Below are 17624 nucleotides of genomic sequence, written 5' to 3' on the forward strand. Positions count from 1 at the left end.
CACCACCGAAAACTACTACACCACCGAGGCGTTATCCGGACCGAGTCAGGAAGCCTCCAGAGAGACTGACTTATAATTGATTAACTGCAGCAAATGTGCAGATTATTGTTCTTGTAAACATGTTAATTAATGATTACTTAAAATGTTATGTACTGGTTGTCTAAAAGGGGAGGAATTGTGGTGTATGTGCCTTTAAGAGCCCCTGTGTACTGTAATGCCGGTAGTGGCCACTCGGGCTATATAAGCCTGTATAGTGTCTTGTATCTTTTAGTTCACCTCCAGACTTTGTTCAGTAAACACCTGTTAAACCAACTCCTGCATTCCGTGTCTCCATTAACACATGGATACAACATCTGGTGATGTCGTTCATGACACATTTTCACATGGGTTCTTTAAAGGGACCATGGCCACATTACATTTGAAGTTTAATCTAACATAGTGCTGTCAGTGCACTACAGCATTGGAGTGCTGCAAACACTGACAATCACTGCACAGAGGCAGAGGGCTGCACCCAGGTTCTCCGATGACTCCCTCCATATGCTTATGGAGGGAGTCACAGCACACAGGGAGGTCCTCTTCCCTTCCAAAGGGCAGAAGAGACCTCCCCAGCAGATCAACACAGCCTGGTTGCAGATTGTAGAGGAGGTCACAAGCAGGGATGTGATCAGGAGGACCAGGCTTCAGTGCCACAAACGCTTCAATGATCTCATTAGATCAGGAAACATTAGTACAAAGCCACACTCAGCTGCATCCTGCTGTGCCTCTCATCACATCCCCATCACTCTGCCTTCCCTACCCTACTCCTGCACATCCTTACTCACACCAACTTACCTTGCACCTCCACCCATCCCTCTCTCTCTATCTACATTATCACATCCCCATCTCACTAGCCATCCCTCACACTCACCCTCATCCTAGTGCAATCCTACCAACTAACAACACACAAGGGTAACCACTTGGGTGTTTTATGCAATGTTTATGTAAAGTTTCTGTTAATGTGGTGTCAAACATTGAAACCTTTATTTTCAACACTTTCCAGTCTTGGACAGATTTGTGTGCACCTTTGGAAGTGGCTTAGTGAGTTGCAGTGAATGGTGAGACATAACGGTACCTAGGTTATCCGATGACTCCCTCCATATGTTTATGGTTCCCGACCCGCTATCAAAAATAACAACTTTCTCACCCGACCTGCCACCGATCGCGCCCACTACCACCCTGGAAAATTCCGGCAAATGCCTCTGTTTATAAAGCCAAGGATTTAATATGCTTTTTTAACATCCTGATCAACTTGTCTTGCCACCTTAAAAGATTTTAAAACATTTTTTTTTCATTGATGGGATGTGGGCGTCGCTGGCTGGCTAGGCCTGCATTTAGTGCCCATCCCTAATTGCCCTTGAGAAGATGGTGGTGAGCCGCCTTCTTGAACCGCTGCAGTCCATATGGTGTAGGTACACCCACAATGCTGTTAGGAAGGGAGTTCCAGGATTTTGGCCCAGCGACAGTGAAGGAACGGTGATACAGGTCCAAGTCAGGATGGTGTGTGGCTTGGAGGGGAACTTGTAGGTGGTGATGTTCCCATGTGTCTGCTGCCCTTGTCCTTCTAAGTGGTAGAGGTCGCGGGTTTGGAAGGTGCTGTTGAAGGAGCTTTGGCGAGTTGCTGCAGTGCATCTTGTAGATGGTACACACTGCAGCCACAGTGCACCGATGGTGGAGGGAGTGAATGTTGAAGGTGGTGGATGGAGTGCCAATCAAGTGGGCTGCTTTATCCTGAATGGTGTCGAGCTTCTTGAGTGTTGTTGGAGCTGCACTCATCCAGGCAAGTGGAGAGTATTCCATCACACTCCTGACTTGTGCCTTGTAGATGGTGGAAAGGCTTTGGGGAGTCAGGAGGTGAGACACTCGCCACAGAATTCCCAGCCTCTGGCCTGCTCTTGTAGCCACAGTATTTATATGGCTGGTACAGTTCAGTTTCTGATCAATGGTAACCCCCAGGATGTTGATAGTGGGGGATTCAGCGATGGTAATGCCATTGAATGCCAAGGGGAGATGGTTAGAGTCTCACTTGTTGGAGATGGTCATTGCCTGGCACTTGTGTGGTGCGAATGTTACTTGCCACTTGTCAGCCCAAGTCTGAATGTTGTCCAGGTTTTGCTGCATATGGGCATGGACTGCGTCAGTATCTGACGAGTCTCGAATGGTGCTGAACAGTGTGCAATCATCAGCGAACATCCCCACTTCTGACCTTATGATGGAGGGAAGGTCATTGATGAAACAGCTGAAGATGGTTGGGCCTAGGACACTGCCCTGAGGAACTCCTGCAGTGATGTCATGTGATTGAGATGAATGACCTCAAACAACCACAGCCAACTTCCTTTGTGCTAGGTATGATTCCAACCAATGGAGAGTTTTCCCCTTGATTCCCATTGACTTCAGTTTTGCTAGGGCTCCTTGATGCCACACTCGATCAAATGCTGCCTTGTATGTAAGCCCCCAGGTTCTCTGTTCTTGCACCCCCTTTAAAAATACTATTTAGTTTATATTGCCTCTCCTCATTCTTCCTTCCAAAATGCATCACTTCACACTTTTCTGCATTAAATTTCTGCCATGTAGCTGTCCATTTCACGAGTCTGTCTGTATCCTCCGAAGTCTGCTGCTATCCTTCTTACTGTTTACTCTATTTCCAAGTTTCAGGTCATCTGCAAACTTTGAAATTATGCCCTGTATACCCAAGTTCAGGTCATTAATGTAATGTATGTACCTTGAAGGGGGGGAACTACTTTTTACAGCTCATGTATACTGTAGTACCGGCAGTGACCACATCTGTATATAACGTTGAGTAGTAATCTGTACAGTTCAGTTGCAGTCTGAGCTACGTTGAGTAAACACCGTTTGTACCGTTCTCCGCAGTCTGTGTCTGATTATACACGGACGTAACATTGGCGACGAGGCAGGTGCGAACCTACCTGCAACTCTGCATCACCTCCCGGGGATTCGTTCCTGGAGATCAGTGGATTGGAGGTCAAGGCCAAAGACTCGGGCGTCGACCACGGGCAACCGCCCAGTCATCCAGCAGAGACTCGAGAATTGCGGAGGAGGCTGTCGAGAGCCAGGCTTGGCTTTCCAGTCGAGGTGGTCCAGCGGAACGGGCTGGCAACAGGTAGTGCGCAGACCCTTCCCGGACAGCGGCGGGCTAGAGCCCGACCAAGCAGCACAGCAAAGGGCTGAGCAGCGTTGACGGGGGAGAGAGAGAGAGGGCAGAGCGCACAGGGCGCAGCCGGTGTTCAGGGGCCGAGCAGCATCGGAGAGAGGGAGACAGAGGCGCGCAGAAACCCGCGAGGCGCCGCCATTGCCATGAGGACCGCTGGGAGTGGCGTCGGCAGCAGCGGGGGAGGAAGGAAAACGCGGGAGACGCCATTTTAAGCCATTGGGAGACACCATTTTAAACCACACCCAAAATGCCGAAGAGTGGCAGTATCACCGCATTTGACAATGAAGTCGAAGATTGGACTACATATGTCGAATGAATAGAGGTGTACTGCAAGGCAAATGAGGTGTCAGATGACAAGAAAGCGTCGGTATTGTTGAATTCAATGGATGCAAAGACATATGGGTTATTGCGAAATCTAGTAACCCCAACGAAGACAATGGAAGAGAGTTTTGAAGACATAGTAATGATACTAAAGGAACATTTAAACCCCACACCGCTGCTGATAGCAGAAAGATTCAAGTTTCACAAACGGAACCAGCATAAGGATGAAAGCAATGCTGATTATTTAACAGAACTGCGCAAACTATCGAAACACTGCCAGTTTGGAGCAGGACTGGCAGATACCTTAAGGGACAAGTTTGTGTGTGGGCTTCAAAGTGAAGGAACCCAGAAACGGCTTTTATCTGAAAAGGACCTTATGCTGGAAAAGGCTTTCAGCATTGCGGTATCATATGAAGCAGCAGCACGGGGCGCTGCAGAGATACAACAGAGACCGCAAGAATATGGCACAAACGAAATGTCATATGGAACAGAGAAGTGCTATCGCTGCGGCAGAGCAACACATGACCAGAATGATTGCTGGTTCAAAGACAAAGTGTGCAGACAGTGTGGAAAAGTAGGACACATAGCACGAGTCTGCAGGTTGGGAAAGAAAACCAGCAATAAGAAACCGACCAAAGGAAAGTACAAGAAGGTACATAAGATAATGGAGAATAGTTCAGACGAACAAAAGAATGATAATGACTCCGAAAGCGGGGAACTGAGTTGTCTGAAACTACATAATGTGATCACAACAGAGGATCACCGAATCATTTGGGTCACTCTCAAGATAGCAGGAGTCCAGGTAAAGATGGAATTGGACACAGGATCAGCCCTAACAGTCATAAACCGACGGGACTACAAGCGGCTATTCTCACACATACCCTTGAGAGACACAAAACTTATTTTGAAGACGTACACGGGGCAAAAAGTCTACCCCAAAGGAAAAATAAGGGTGACCGTTATATATAACGGTAAGGAAACACCAAAACTAGACCTGTATGTATTGCAAGATGGAGGACCACCATTACTGGGACGTGAATGGATCCAGAAAATACAACTGGATTGGCATTCCATACAGGCACTGACTGTGGCTGACAAAAAGGATGACAACGTCACACCTGGGCGACTGTCAAAGATCTTAACTGACACGAAAGAAGTGTTCCAGCAAGGACTCGGAACACTAATAGGCATGACAGCGATGATTAAAATTGAAGAAAACGCAAGTCAAAAATTTTTTAAGGCCAGATCCGCCCAGCCGTCGAAGCAGAGCTAGAGAGTCTGGAACGTTCAGGTGTACTGTCCAAGGTAGACTGGAGCGAGTGGGCTACACCCATCATCCCTGTGATGAAAAAGTCATTGAGCAGCACGCCTGGAGAACCAAAGAAGGTTCGCATCTGTGGGGACTTTAAGGTAACAGTGAACCCGGTCCTTCACACCGTACAATATCCACTTCCGCGGATTGAAGATATTTTCGCCTCGCTATCTGGAGGGAAACGCTTCACTAAGATTGATCTGGCCCAGGCGTATCTGCAAATGGAGGTAGAAGAAGCATCAAAAAAATACCTCACAATCAACACCCATATAGGTCTCTACCAATACAATCGGCTGGTATTCGGGGTAGCATCAGCTCCGGCTATTTGGCAGAGGGCAATGGAACAAGTCCTGCAAGGGATCCCAGGGACCCAGTGTTATTTGGACGACATCCTGGTCACGGGTGAAAATGACAGTGATCACCTTGCCAACCTGGAGCAGGTGCTCACTAGATTGCAGGAATATGGGCTCCGAGCTAACCACCCCAAATGCGAGTTTTTTAGAAAACAGATCTCGTATTGTGGCCACGTTATCCATAAAGAGGGGTGACATAAGTCCCCAGAGAAGATTGAGGCAGTAGTCAAGCCTCCAGCACCGGAAAATGTGTCACAACTGAGGTCGTTCCTCGGGCTGGTAAACTACTATCATAAGTTCTTGCCAAATTTGTCTACAATACTACACCCACTGAACACCCTACTGCAAACTGGGGTGCCATGGAAGTGGAGTGACGAATGTAGACGAGCTTTCCAGAAGAGCAAAACACTAATCACATCGAAAGAGGTATTGGCCCATTACAACACAGCATTACCAATTCGGTTGGCATGTGATGCGTCACCCTATGGCATTGGAGCGGTGCTGTCGCACAAATTCTCGGACGACTCAGAGAGGCCAATTGCCTTTGCGTCACGATCACTAACCTCAGCCGAGGGTAACTACGCCCAGATTGACAGGGAGGCCCTCAGCCTAGTGTGGGGAGTGAAAAAGTTCAATCACTACCTGCACAGGCAGAAATTCACCTTGCTGACTGATCACCAGCCTCTTGTCTCCATTTTTAATCCAAAGAAGGGCATTCCGGTGATGACTGCGCAACGACTACAAAGATGGTCACTTTTTCTAGGGGCGCACCACTGTGAGATTGAATATAAGGGCACGAAACAGCATGGAAATGCTGATGGGCTATCACGCCTGCCACTGCCTACTGCGGAGGAAGCACCAGCAGTGGATCCTGTCAAAATATTCCATTCGACTATAGTTGAATACCTACCGGTAACTAACGCTTGTATCGAAAAGGAAACCCGAAATGACCCAACACTGTCTCGGGTATATGATTTGACGGTGAAGGGATGGCCAGCACATGGCGACTCACTGTTGCCAGCATTCTTGACAAGGAGAGAACAGCTGTCAGTTTGCCGGGGGACCTTGATGTGTGGATCCCGAGTAGTAATTCCACCCAAGTTAAGGGATAGAGTGCTCAATGAGCTTCATGAGGGTCATCTGGGAGGGGTAAAAATCAAAAGCCTAGCCAGGGCTTATGTGTGGTGGCCGGGAATCGATAAACAAATCGAGGACCTGACCAAGAGCTGCTCAGGATGCCAGAAAGTCCAAAATGCACCACCACAGGCCCCTCTACACCCATGGGAGTGGCCCTCATCTCCATGGCAACGGGTGCATATTGATTTTGCTGGTCCATTCATGGACTCAATGTTTTTAATAGCCGTGGATGCGCACTCGAAATGGCCTGAGGTCATCAAAATGTCCTCCACCACCACGGAGAAAACTATTGCAGTCCTACGGACCATTTTTGCCAGGAATGGCTTGCCAGAACAGATTTGCTCCGACAACGGACCACAGTTTGGCCTAGAAATTGAGTTTGCGCTGCGCCAGGGCTTTAGCGCCGGAAGTTAGCGCCGGCGCTAAGTCCCTTTGTGCGCGCCAAAAATTCAGTAGCGCCGCGCCCAAACGGCTGCTGGCGCTACTGAAGGGTTTTAGTGCCTGAAAACTGGCGCAACACACCGCATTGCGGCGCTATTCCGGCGCTGCGGCGCCCGCTGCGGTGCAGCAGGCTCGGGAAGTGCAGGCCTCCTCCTTCCGTTAAGGAGGAGCTGCCTGCACCCAGCCGCGGCCCGCGCAAATCTCTTCAAAAATGAGCCCGGCACCTCGGACAAGTGCCGGGCTTGCATCTGTTCCGGGGGGGGGGGGGGGGGAGAAGTCCGGGGAGGGAGCTGCGGGCAGGCGGCCGGCGGGAAAGCGGCCGGCCGCCGCGCCTCCTTAAAGCGCCGGCGCAGACTCCGGCAACACTCGTTTGCTGGAGTCTTAGTTGCGGCTGCCACTGGCGAGGCGGCCGCAACTGAATTTCGGCTTGGGGCCGGGTTACCACGGCAACCGGGACGCTGCGCACACCGATGACGTCATCGGTGCCGGCGCAGCGCTACCGGTCTACCGCCGCGGAAGGGCCCCAGGCAATTTAGGAACCGGCGCCAATTGCAGCGCTAGGCCCTCTAGCGCCGCAAAATCGGTGCTAAGGGCACTGAATTTCTAGGCCTTTGTGTCTGAAGAGTTCCGGAGGTTCTTGGAAAAGAATGGGGTAAGGCATTACACATCCGCCCCGTATCATCCAGCCACAAATGGATTGGCTGAGAGGTTCGTACAAACCTTTAAGAAGGCAATAAAGGCTATGTACAATGACAACATTCCGCTGCAGCACAAGGTGGACAATTTCCTGTTCGCCTACCGGAATGCGACACATGCAGTCACCAACCAGGCCCCAGCCATGATGTTCTTTAACCGAAGGTTAAGATCTCGCCTGGATTTGCTCAGACCAAACGTACGAAGAGATGTTGAGAGTAAGCAATTCCAGCACATCCATGAGAAGCCAACAAGGAGCTTCAATGTAGGGCAACCAGTCTTGGCCCGCGACTACCGAACAGAAAAATGGCAGCCAGGAACGATATGCACACGGCAGGGCCCACTAATGTACACAGTGGACGTTGGGGAGAGCATCGTGAGACGCCATGCTGACCAGATCCTAGAGTCACAGGAACAAGTCAACCCCATGCCTCGCCCATACGTACCTGGTGATGAACCCGATGTACAGGTAGCATCTACCCCAGAAACAGTAGCATCGGAAGCTGATGAACCAACCAACGACAGGGGGCCAGAATCGCCTCCGCACCAAGAGCAAGGCACTCGGGAAAGGCGCTATCCAGAAAGGATCAGGAAGCCTCCCCAAAGACTGAATTTATAAATAGACTATTTTCAGCTAATGTTGCATGTTAAAAGTGTTAATTGTAATTAGTTTGATATTTAATTGTTAAATGAGTGTTATGGTACTGTTAATCTAAAAGGGGAGGAATTGTAATGTATGTACCTTTAAGGGGGGGAACTACTTTTTACAGCTCATGTATACTGTAGTACCGGCAGTGACCACACCTGTATATAATGTTGAGTAGTAATCTGTACAGTTCAGTTGCAGTCTGAGCCACGTTGAGTAAACACCGTTTGTACCGTTCTCCGCAGTATGTGTCTGATTATACACGGACGTAACAATTAATACATATATATAATCTCAAAAAGAGCAGTGATCCTAATACCGACCCCTGGGGGACACCACTATACACCTCCCTTCAGTCTGAAAAACAATTGTTCATCACTACTCTCTGCTTTCTGTCCGTTAGCCAACTTCGTATTGATGCTGCCACTTCCTCTTTAATCCCATGGGCTTCAATTGAGCTTGAGTACATAATCTTGTCTTGCATTTCAGTTGTAGTACTGAGGGAGTGCTGCACTGTTGGAGTTGCTGTCTTTCAGATGAAACGTTAAACAGAGGCCTTGTCTGCCCTCTCAGGTGGACGTAAAAGATCCCATGGTACTATTCAAAGATGAGCAGGGGAGTTCTTCCTGTCTTCCTTGTCCTAGACAATAATTATCCCTTAACCAACACCACTAAAATGGATTATCAGGTCATTATCTTATTGCTGCTTGTGGGACCTTGCTGTGTGAAAATTGGCTGCCGCTAATTCCTAAATTAAAACAGAGACTATGCTTCAGCAAATGTACCTCATTGGCTGTAAAGCACTTTGGGACATCCTGAGATCATGAAAGGTACTATATAAATGCAATTTATTTCTTTAAAATGTTTTGAACAACAAGTTTTCCACATGTTTCACCCAGATTTCCCTCTTTTACAGCGGACAGCAATGATGTGCTGGTTACAGTTTATGACTACCCACCACCAACGATAAGCCAACCGATCTTCAGGATGGGGGAGAAACTGCGCATTGTAGCAGAGTAAGTAAAATCCTACCAACACGGTACTAAACAAGGAACACAGGGAGGAACCTCAGTAATGAAGTACTGCTCTTTACTATGTTTTTACACAGTAGGCTAAATTCACCATGCTCCCAGCTTGAAACCACACATGAAAGATGAATCAACGCTACGGTATTGTAGCTCTACCTCTGACTCATGCTCTCTTTGAGCGTTGTCCGGGATTGGTGAGTTTACCTTTGTGAGCATTCATGGCTGACAGTCAGGCACCTTAGGTGACCACCAAGAAATTGCACAAAATCTACCATTTCTCCCCCTCTCCACCTCATCTCCTCAAGGCAATGCCTCATGCCAATTCCACTGGTGGCAACAGCACTTTGTCACCTCATGCAAGTGAGCCTAAACAGTGACCATCTACAAGTTATTTGACCATGGTGGAGGGGTTATTGAAGCCTTGTCCACTGTTGTTATCACCCAATGTTCATGTGCTCATGCACGCCCACACACAGCACACAGCACACACACACATGCAGACATACACACAGATGCATACAAACGCACGCACACATACTTTCTAACAGGGTTTACTGGATAGTGATCAAGATTGAAAACCGCTTGATTTTTCCCCCCCTCATCCTAGTTAGACACACTGGGGCCAATTACAGTGTCTCTTCTGCCACCCCGGCTAAGATTGGTCAACTCAGCTCAGATTTCTCAGTAGCTTAATTTGGAGAGTCTTAAATGTGGTAATGGGTTTCTGCACATGGCTGACCAACATGAAAGGCAGTGTTAATCATCAGAGTCCTTGAATTGATTTTAAAGCCTTCAAGATCACTCCGTGCTATTCTTTCTGTAAAATATGCAGGGCTCTGAATAATATTTTTCTGTACTATTGTAGTTGAAGTTGGAAAAGTGGCTGTAGTTTCAATGGGAACCTCTTATTTTCTCAGCAAGCCAAGTGAAAGATCATTTTTTGGCACGTTGCTCAAAGAAGGTAAAAGCCTAATCAACCCCTCCCGTATTTACACAATGAACTTGGTCCAACTGGGGCCAAGGGGCCATCTCTAAAGCATGTACAGCAGCAGGAGTAGAAAATATTGGCGAGAATTACTTTGGGGGTTGTTCTGATCAGCTGCCTTAACTTTGAAGGAAGGTCAGCGGAAATCCTGAATAATCATGTAAGTGATGTTTCTGATAATCTTCCTCCAAAGTTATGGCAGCCGATCGGGAGAACCCACCCCGAGGAAATTCCCGACATATGTATCCAAGAAATGAGGAGCAGGGCATATGCTAAAGAGTATGGGGTTGAGGTATAGATCAGCCATGATCTAATTGAATGGCAGAACAGGCTGAAGGGGCTGAATGGCCTCCTCCTGCTCCAATGTATGCTATTTTGCACCCCTGTTTATAATGTTAAGATTATCTCTGTTTAAAATGTTTTATTAAATGTTTGCTTTATCTGGTGAAAAGTTGTACTGGAGATCTGAATTAATTGGTTTTGGTGATGCAGAGAGGTAAAAATGTCAACTAATAAAAGGGTTCAAAAGGCCTACAATTGGCGATGAGCAGAATGGCCTGAATAATCATGATGGACCTTTTGCTCAGCCCCTTCTGAGCTGTGGCTCCCTGCACCATTCTTGCTGACAGAAGAATACCGCTTTAGACAGTGGGAATATAGAGTAATGGGGAACATTGCTCAACCAAGGCAACAATGTGCAGTCGCAATCGCATTTAGCTGTCAGTTCCTGTTGAGTATTGCTTTATTGAGGCTAAAGAAAAAGTCCAACCCTGATAAATTCATCTAGTGTTTGAAAATGTGGATTAGGGTCCCTATTAAAAGACCAATAATGTTTAAAAAAAAATTCAATCGTGCCCCAATAATTCAGTTGTCCTGCGTCCGATTTAGAATTGAGTCATAATGGTCCCAAATTTAATCTAGCTCTGAGTGAGTTGACCTTAGCTCGGGGTGGTGAAAGAAGCAATACAATTGACTCATGGCTCAAAGGCCGAGGTGGAGAAAAAAGATCAGCAATTAATCTTGCTCACAATCGCTATTCTGTGGGCCCTCTGGATAATGGATGTCAGGGTAGAGATTGGGTGAGGCTGTGATGCTTCCGCAATCAAGTAGTCCATTGATATATAAAGAGCGACAGAGGTACCAGAGGGCTCACGGCACCTGTGGAACTGTCTCACAGCAAGAGTCAATACTACAGGGACAGAAGGTAAGAAAGGGTGAAAATTATATGCAATATGTTTTGGGGGAAAAAATCAATTTTATGTAGACGTGATTCAATCTTGAGAAAGTGCCATTGTCTTCAGGTGAGGTATGGCAGATTTGGACTATATCATGGACTGAGCATGAATTAATTTTCAAACTGCTCACATCTAATAGTTGGTGATGATTTTTCCTTTAAACTGCCTCCCCCACCAACTACCGCCCCTCACCCGTATAACATTTGAATTGATGCCACTGAAGATTCTGCTGCTCAATTTGCAGTAGCAGGTTTACTGAGGGGAGGGCTGGTAAAACTTGCTCACGCACTTGGTAACTCTTGAAATCCTAAACAGCACTGTGTATCCATTTTGTTGCCCTGTACACACATGAACTGTGATTCTTAGAAGCAGCCCACTGGCACTCTGTTTTCCCATTGAGTCACCAATCAGCTCTTTTCAATTTGCACACAAGGTAGCAGTTTCATTACATGAGTGAGAGGAGATTTTCAAGAAGATGACGGGAATTGACAAAGCTCATGCAGGCAAATTGCTCACTATATTGAAAAGGTCAAATACAAGGGGACATAAGTTGAAAACTAAAAAATTAAGAATAAGAAGCAAAGGAATATCTTCACCCAAAAGAAGTGAAGGTTTTTGAAGTGGGCAGTGTAACTGAGTTCAAGAGGCAATTAGATATGTTTCTGGAGCCAGTTTCTGGGGTATGGTGAGCAGCTAGATAGGTTGGGTTGAGATCAGACAGAAAGGGTTAGGTTTTTTAGGACCTATTGCTAGGCCTTTTGCTGTTTCTATTATATTCTATTGTAAGCACAACTGTTGTACTACTGCTAGTACAAAAACATCACCATTGAAACTAGGAACAGTGGCATAACAGTGGAGAAGGTATCTATCTTACAATTGTAGAGATGCGCTAAACCTGATGAAATGTGCCTATAAAAGTTTTGTGTAACAGGTACTGCTGCTAGGCATGGACCAAGGGAAGAGGTTTAGGTCATACAGTGAGAATGAATAGGACGTGCACGGTCTCATTGGAGATCTTAATCTCCACTCTGAATCCTTGTACTCATCAAGGTTAGGACTATCAGCATACTTGCATTATCCATTGCTGAAACCAATCACACCCAAGGTCAAATGCAGCATGGGTTAGGTTCAGAGCTAAGTCCTTTCTCCTCTAGTTGAACAAATTTGCTTCAGGCCTATCCTCAAAAAAATCACCCTCTAACACACGAATGTACCAACACCAGTGACACTTGTGATCTCAGTGAGTAAGATTGACAATTCAATTCAGTGCAGAATTTTGTCGGGCCTTCTGGGAAGTAGGGGACAACTAGCCCAAACTCAGACCTCTTTATTATCCAGGATCAGATATGCAATTGAACTAATTTTAGTGTATATTTGTGACCTCAAAACTCTGGAACTCTTCAGCTCCTTCAGTCTCCCATTCCTCCAACAATCTACAGGCTTTTAAAACACAACCTGCCTTCTCTTTCCACCCGGGGTGGTGTCTCGCACCGTGGGCCTTGGGCTTTCAACTAGATTTCTCAAGAATTTTTAAAAAACAGTAAATGAGACTGCATTTCTGCGAAGTCACAAACGAGATTCAGTACAGATTAATGCAACTGTGTGCTTATTGTATAACACATCACAACTGTTCTCAAGAACTCTGTGTGTGAACTTAGAATTGCACAAGTTACGCCCTGGGTTAACACGGACAAGATAAGAACTTACAAAAATGACAGGCAGGAAAAAATAGCTGATCCATCATGCCTTGCCCCACACTCATGATGGCTGCAGCAGCATCAGTAGACACTTCATACCCCACGCCCCACCCCACGCTCCCCGCCCCCGCCCCTACCTGCAGCCATATAATCTCCTGGGAAAAAAAGAGAAAAACCCGGGGCCAATAAGGGGAAACAATATTCTGATAAATTCCTCTCCCACCCCCTCAGATGATTGTATCCAGCCCAGGAGATCACATGGTCCATGCGTTCATTATCTGTTAATCCACTTGCTGTCTATATGATGCAATCTCTGCCCCAGTCAGTTCCCTTGTGAAGGTATGCAGAGATTCAGCACAGACTGCAGCAGCTGGCAACGCATTCCAGAGGCTCACTATGCTCTTAGACAAGAAGAACCCCCCGGCATCCAGTCTATTCCTACTTTTGAGTTGTTTAAATGCAAGTCCCCTGATCCTGCCCAATCAGCACGAATTAACTCAGCACGAAGCAAGAGGTGAACCTGGAACCTTGCTGAGCTATGTAAATGAGAGGCACAGGGCTTCAGGGCCCATATCTAGGAAGTGGCACAAACATTCGAGGAAATTCTCATGCAGTGATGCTTCGACATAAAACTGGTGCAAATTTCTGTGGGGAAAAACACTGCTCTTATGCTGTAGTTACACCAAAACTTTCCAGCAAAATTCAGACCATTACTTCTCATGATAGTTAAAAGAATCCTCAAGATTCATTGTTTTGATAATGACAAAATCTAAACTCCTTGATCAGATTCCAGCCTTGTAACTCAAACCTAGGGATCCATTATTCTCTATATAAAAAGAAAGAAATAACTTGCATTTATATAGCACCTTTCACATCCTCAAGATGACCCAAAGCATTTCACAGCCAGTGAAATACTTTTGCAGTGTCGTCAATATTGTAGGCAAACTGGCAGCCAATATCTCACAGATAGTGAGATAATCATTGTCTCATTTATCTCACAGTGAGATAAATGAGATAATCTGTTTTTGTGGTGTTGATTAAGGGATAAATGTTGGCCAGGACACTGGGAGAACTGCCCTGCTGATCTTCAAATAATATCACAGGGCTTTTTACAGGCTGACTGGATCTTTGTTTAACATCTTGTTTAAAATATCAGGTGGTGTATATATAGGGTCCATGTGGTCTACTAGACTAGTTTCAATCATCTAAGGGTGTCAGAGAAAAAAAAATCAGATTTTTTCATCCCTGATTGGCCTTGGTGGTTTTCTTTTTTTTAATTCTCCCAGGAGCTTACATGACTGCTGGTGGGTATGTGAGCTGGTGGGTATGGGAGCCTAATCATCCTGCAACAGGCTTTTTCTAAATTATTCATTTGTGGGATGTGTGCGCTGCTGGCAAGGCCAGCATTTATTGCCCATCCTTAATTGCCCTTGAGAAGGTGGTGGTGAGCCGCCTTCTTGAACTGCTGCAGTCCATGAGGTGAAGGTACTCCCACAATGCTGTTAGGGAGGCAGTTCCAAGATTTTAGCCCAACAACGATGAAGGACGGTCTTTTCCTGCCCATCGATTTTATATGTTCGCATCTCATCCAAACGGTGGCACTTGCGACAGTGCGGCACTCCCTCAGTACTGCTCTTGAAGTATTAACCTAGATTATGTGCTCAGTGGGGCTTGGAACTCATGACGTTCTGACTTAGAGGTGAAAGTGCTACCACTGAACCAAGGCTGACTTGCCAAATACTTTACTAATATTCCTTAATAAAGTGGTTGTTCCACTCATATCGATCTCTCTTTTTTTCCAGAGAAGGTGATTGGTGGAGAGTGAAGTCCATCATTGCTGGACGTGAGAACTACATCCCACGTGCCTGTGCCGCTCGAGTTTACCACGGGTAGGTTTATTAGATACAGTTCACCTTTTCTTGTTTGTTTGTCTTGCATTTTCCTCCCCCAACAACAACTTGAATTTATATAGCGCCTTTAATGTAGTAAAACGTCCCAAGGCGCTTTGTTAGCAAACAAAATTTGACATCGAGACACATAAGGAGATATTAGGACAGGTAACCAAAACCTTGGTCGAAGAGGTAGGTTTTAAGGAGCGTCTTAAAGGAAGAGAGAGAGGTAAAGAGGCGGAGTGGCTTAGGAAGGGAAATCAAGAGCTTGGGTCCTAGGCAGCTGAAGGCACGGCCGCCAATGGAGGAACAATCAAAATCAGGAATGCGCAAGAGGCCCAAATTGGAGGAGTGCTGAGATCTCAGAGGGTTGTAGGGCTGGAGGAGGTTACAAAGATATGGAGGGGCTCCACATTCAGTCAAAGAACTGGCCTCAGCACTGCTGGGGCTAAGGAGGGGGAAAATCAATCAGTTTCTTCTCTTGAGTACTATCAAGTACCCCATAGTGGAAGGTGCATTTATGGGGACACTTAGTGAGGACAAATTCAAGCTCAGCTGGGATGCACCTCCATGTCGAATGTCCTGTCAACCTAGGCTCGCATACGAAGGATTATTACTTGTCTGCAGTACCAAGCACTGATAGCTCCCACGGGGCTATATCCCAACATAAGTCAGCACTTTCAAGAAAGAAGAGGAACAATTGGGGGGGGGGAGGAAACTGAGATCTACCTGCACTGAGTTAATAGAATCAAACAAACCCAAGTCTGTTCCTTCAGTCCCAGTTCATTATTTGCTAAAAGATACAAGGTCAGTTCAGACTAACCTCCTCCTCCCCCCCAAAAAAAACATAAACACCGTGGTTAGACAATAACCAGGCTGATCCTCCTGCTGCTAGAATCACACTGGGCCAGAAATTGGTGAACGGGGCTTGCCGCGCGTGCAAGCCCCGTATATGCACTTACCCCGCGCTACTGCCGATCAGCTCCAGGGACGCCTGGACTTGGTGTTTGAAAAAGAAGAATCCCGGGCAGCGTATGACGTCACGCCGCCCAGGAGTGCAGCCAGCGCGAAGCCAGGAGCGTGCAGTGTAAGTGAGACACGCCCCTTGAGGTCTCAGTTTTGCTGGACACGCCCCCAATGTTTCTGTCAAGCTGCTAAGCATTTTTACATGCAAAGCAGCAGTTTAAATAGGTTTTTGGAAGTTTTTTGAAGATTTTGGTAACTTTTATAAACTTTTTAAAATGTTTACATTATTTTGAGTAATCTGAAGTAGTTTTAAAGAGAATTAAAGCAATTTAAAGACTTTTAAAAGCCCTAAAAGAATTTTTTTAATTCCATTTATTTATTTAGCAATGTCGTCGTCATACGTGCCTTCACACTGTTCCCTTTGGGGAACTGTATGAAGTGGTGGAAGGATTTATGGCCATGATTAACGCTCATTCCGTGACCGTAACCATCTTTGAACCAGCCATTAGGGCGGTTAGTCCTATGGCGGGAGGGTTTTACGGGCTCCCACAAGCTATACAAGGAGGGGGGGCCACCCACACCCACGGACGCAAATATCCCACTGGATGTCAACCCAGAATTTAGAGCCGGAGCTCCGACTCCACTTGCCGGGACTGTCTGGAGTGGGGTTCGAAACCCTACCCTGATCTGGCCCAGCGGCGGGGATCCTACCGCTATGACAAAGGCCCAATCCGATTAGCAACATGAAATGGCAGCATAGGGCTCCAGTCACGGGGAGGGAAAAGGCGCAGGAAACGTATGGGTGTCACCTTTTGTGTGGAGTGGGCCTTTTGCGTAGCAGTAAGCATCCCCGCTGCTGGGCCAGAAGGAGTAGGGTTTTGAACCCCACTCCAGACAGTCCCGGCAAGTGGAGTCGGAGCTCCAACTTTAAATTCTGGGTGGACATCCAGCGGGATACTTGCGTCCGTGGGTGTTGGTGGCCCCCCCCCCCTCAGATGGGTTGTGGGAGCCCGTAAAACCCTCCCGCCATAGGACTAACCACCCTAATGGCTGGTTCAAAGATGGTTACGGTCACGGAATGAGCGTTAATCACGGCCATAAATCCTTCCACCACTTCATACAGTTCCCCAAAGGGAACAGTGTGAGGATACGTACGATGATGACCTCTTGCGCAATGCACCTCCTTGGACCCTCAGTCGCAGATGCGAGGGGGCAAGTCGTGCAATTGTTAAATTTTTCATTTTATTGACATGTAAAATGTTGGCCCAGTAATTCCCTTCCAAATGCGCGAGTACGGTCGGGGTACTTACGCATCTGGCCGGATGAAATGCCGGTTTTCAGCATGCACAGTGCATGTGGGGAAAACCGGCATTTCCTGTCCTCTGAACGAAGGGGTTCAGAGGCAGAACGTGTGCGACTGCACAGGCAGCGCGTGCGCAGTATAATTCGCCGCTTTCATTAATGCTTTCAGTGAGGTCAAGTCATTACAACTTACACATGAAAAAAGCATGGGTACAGTTGCTCCAGAGGCTGCGGAGGAAGATATTTATTATCGTGGAGCTTCTGAAAGTATGTATGTCTGTATATATTCCTTTGCGTGTTATGTATATATTCCTTTACTTATGTGTATGAATGTATTATTTAATTATGACTTTCAGAGAAAGTAACTTATTGGAAAATCATAATTAAAAACATACATTCATACACATTAGT

General features: G+C 46.7%; 2 protein-coding genes across 3 annotated transcripts in view; one reads left to right on the forward strand and one right to left on the reverse strand.

Moving 5' to 3' along the window:
- The window catches only part of tg (thyroglobulin), a 604630-nt gene that overhangs the window by 311017 nt on the left and 275989 nt on the right, over positions 1-17624 (reverse strand). The window lies entirely within an intron of this gene.
- The window catches only part of sla1a (Src like adaptor 1a), an 88556-nt gene that overhangs the window by 57315 nt on the left and 13617 nt on the right, over positions 1-17624 (forward strand). For both annotated transcript variants that reach the window (XM_085992483.1, XM_085992482.1), the window contains 2 exons: positions 9028-9127; positions 14859-14945. In XM_085992483.1, coding sequence (XP_085848609.1) covers positions 9028-9127; positions 14859-14945 — 187 coding nt within the window. The remainder of the gene's footprint in view (positions 1-9027; positions 9128-14858; positions 14946-17624) is intronic.

This window comes from Somniosus microcephalus, chromosome 7 (assembly GCF_052327205.1).
Source record: "Somniosus microcephalus isolate GS21.2 chromosome 7, FLI_Smic_1.0, whole genome shotgun sequence".
NCBI lineage: Eukaryota > Metazoa > Chordata > Chondrichthyes > Squaliformes > Somniosidae > Somniosus > Somniosus microcephalus.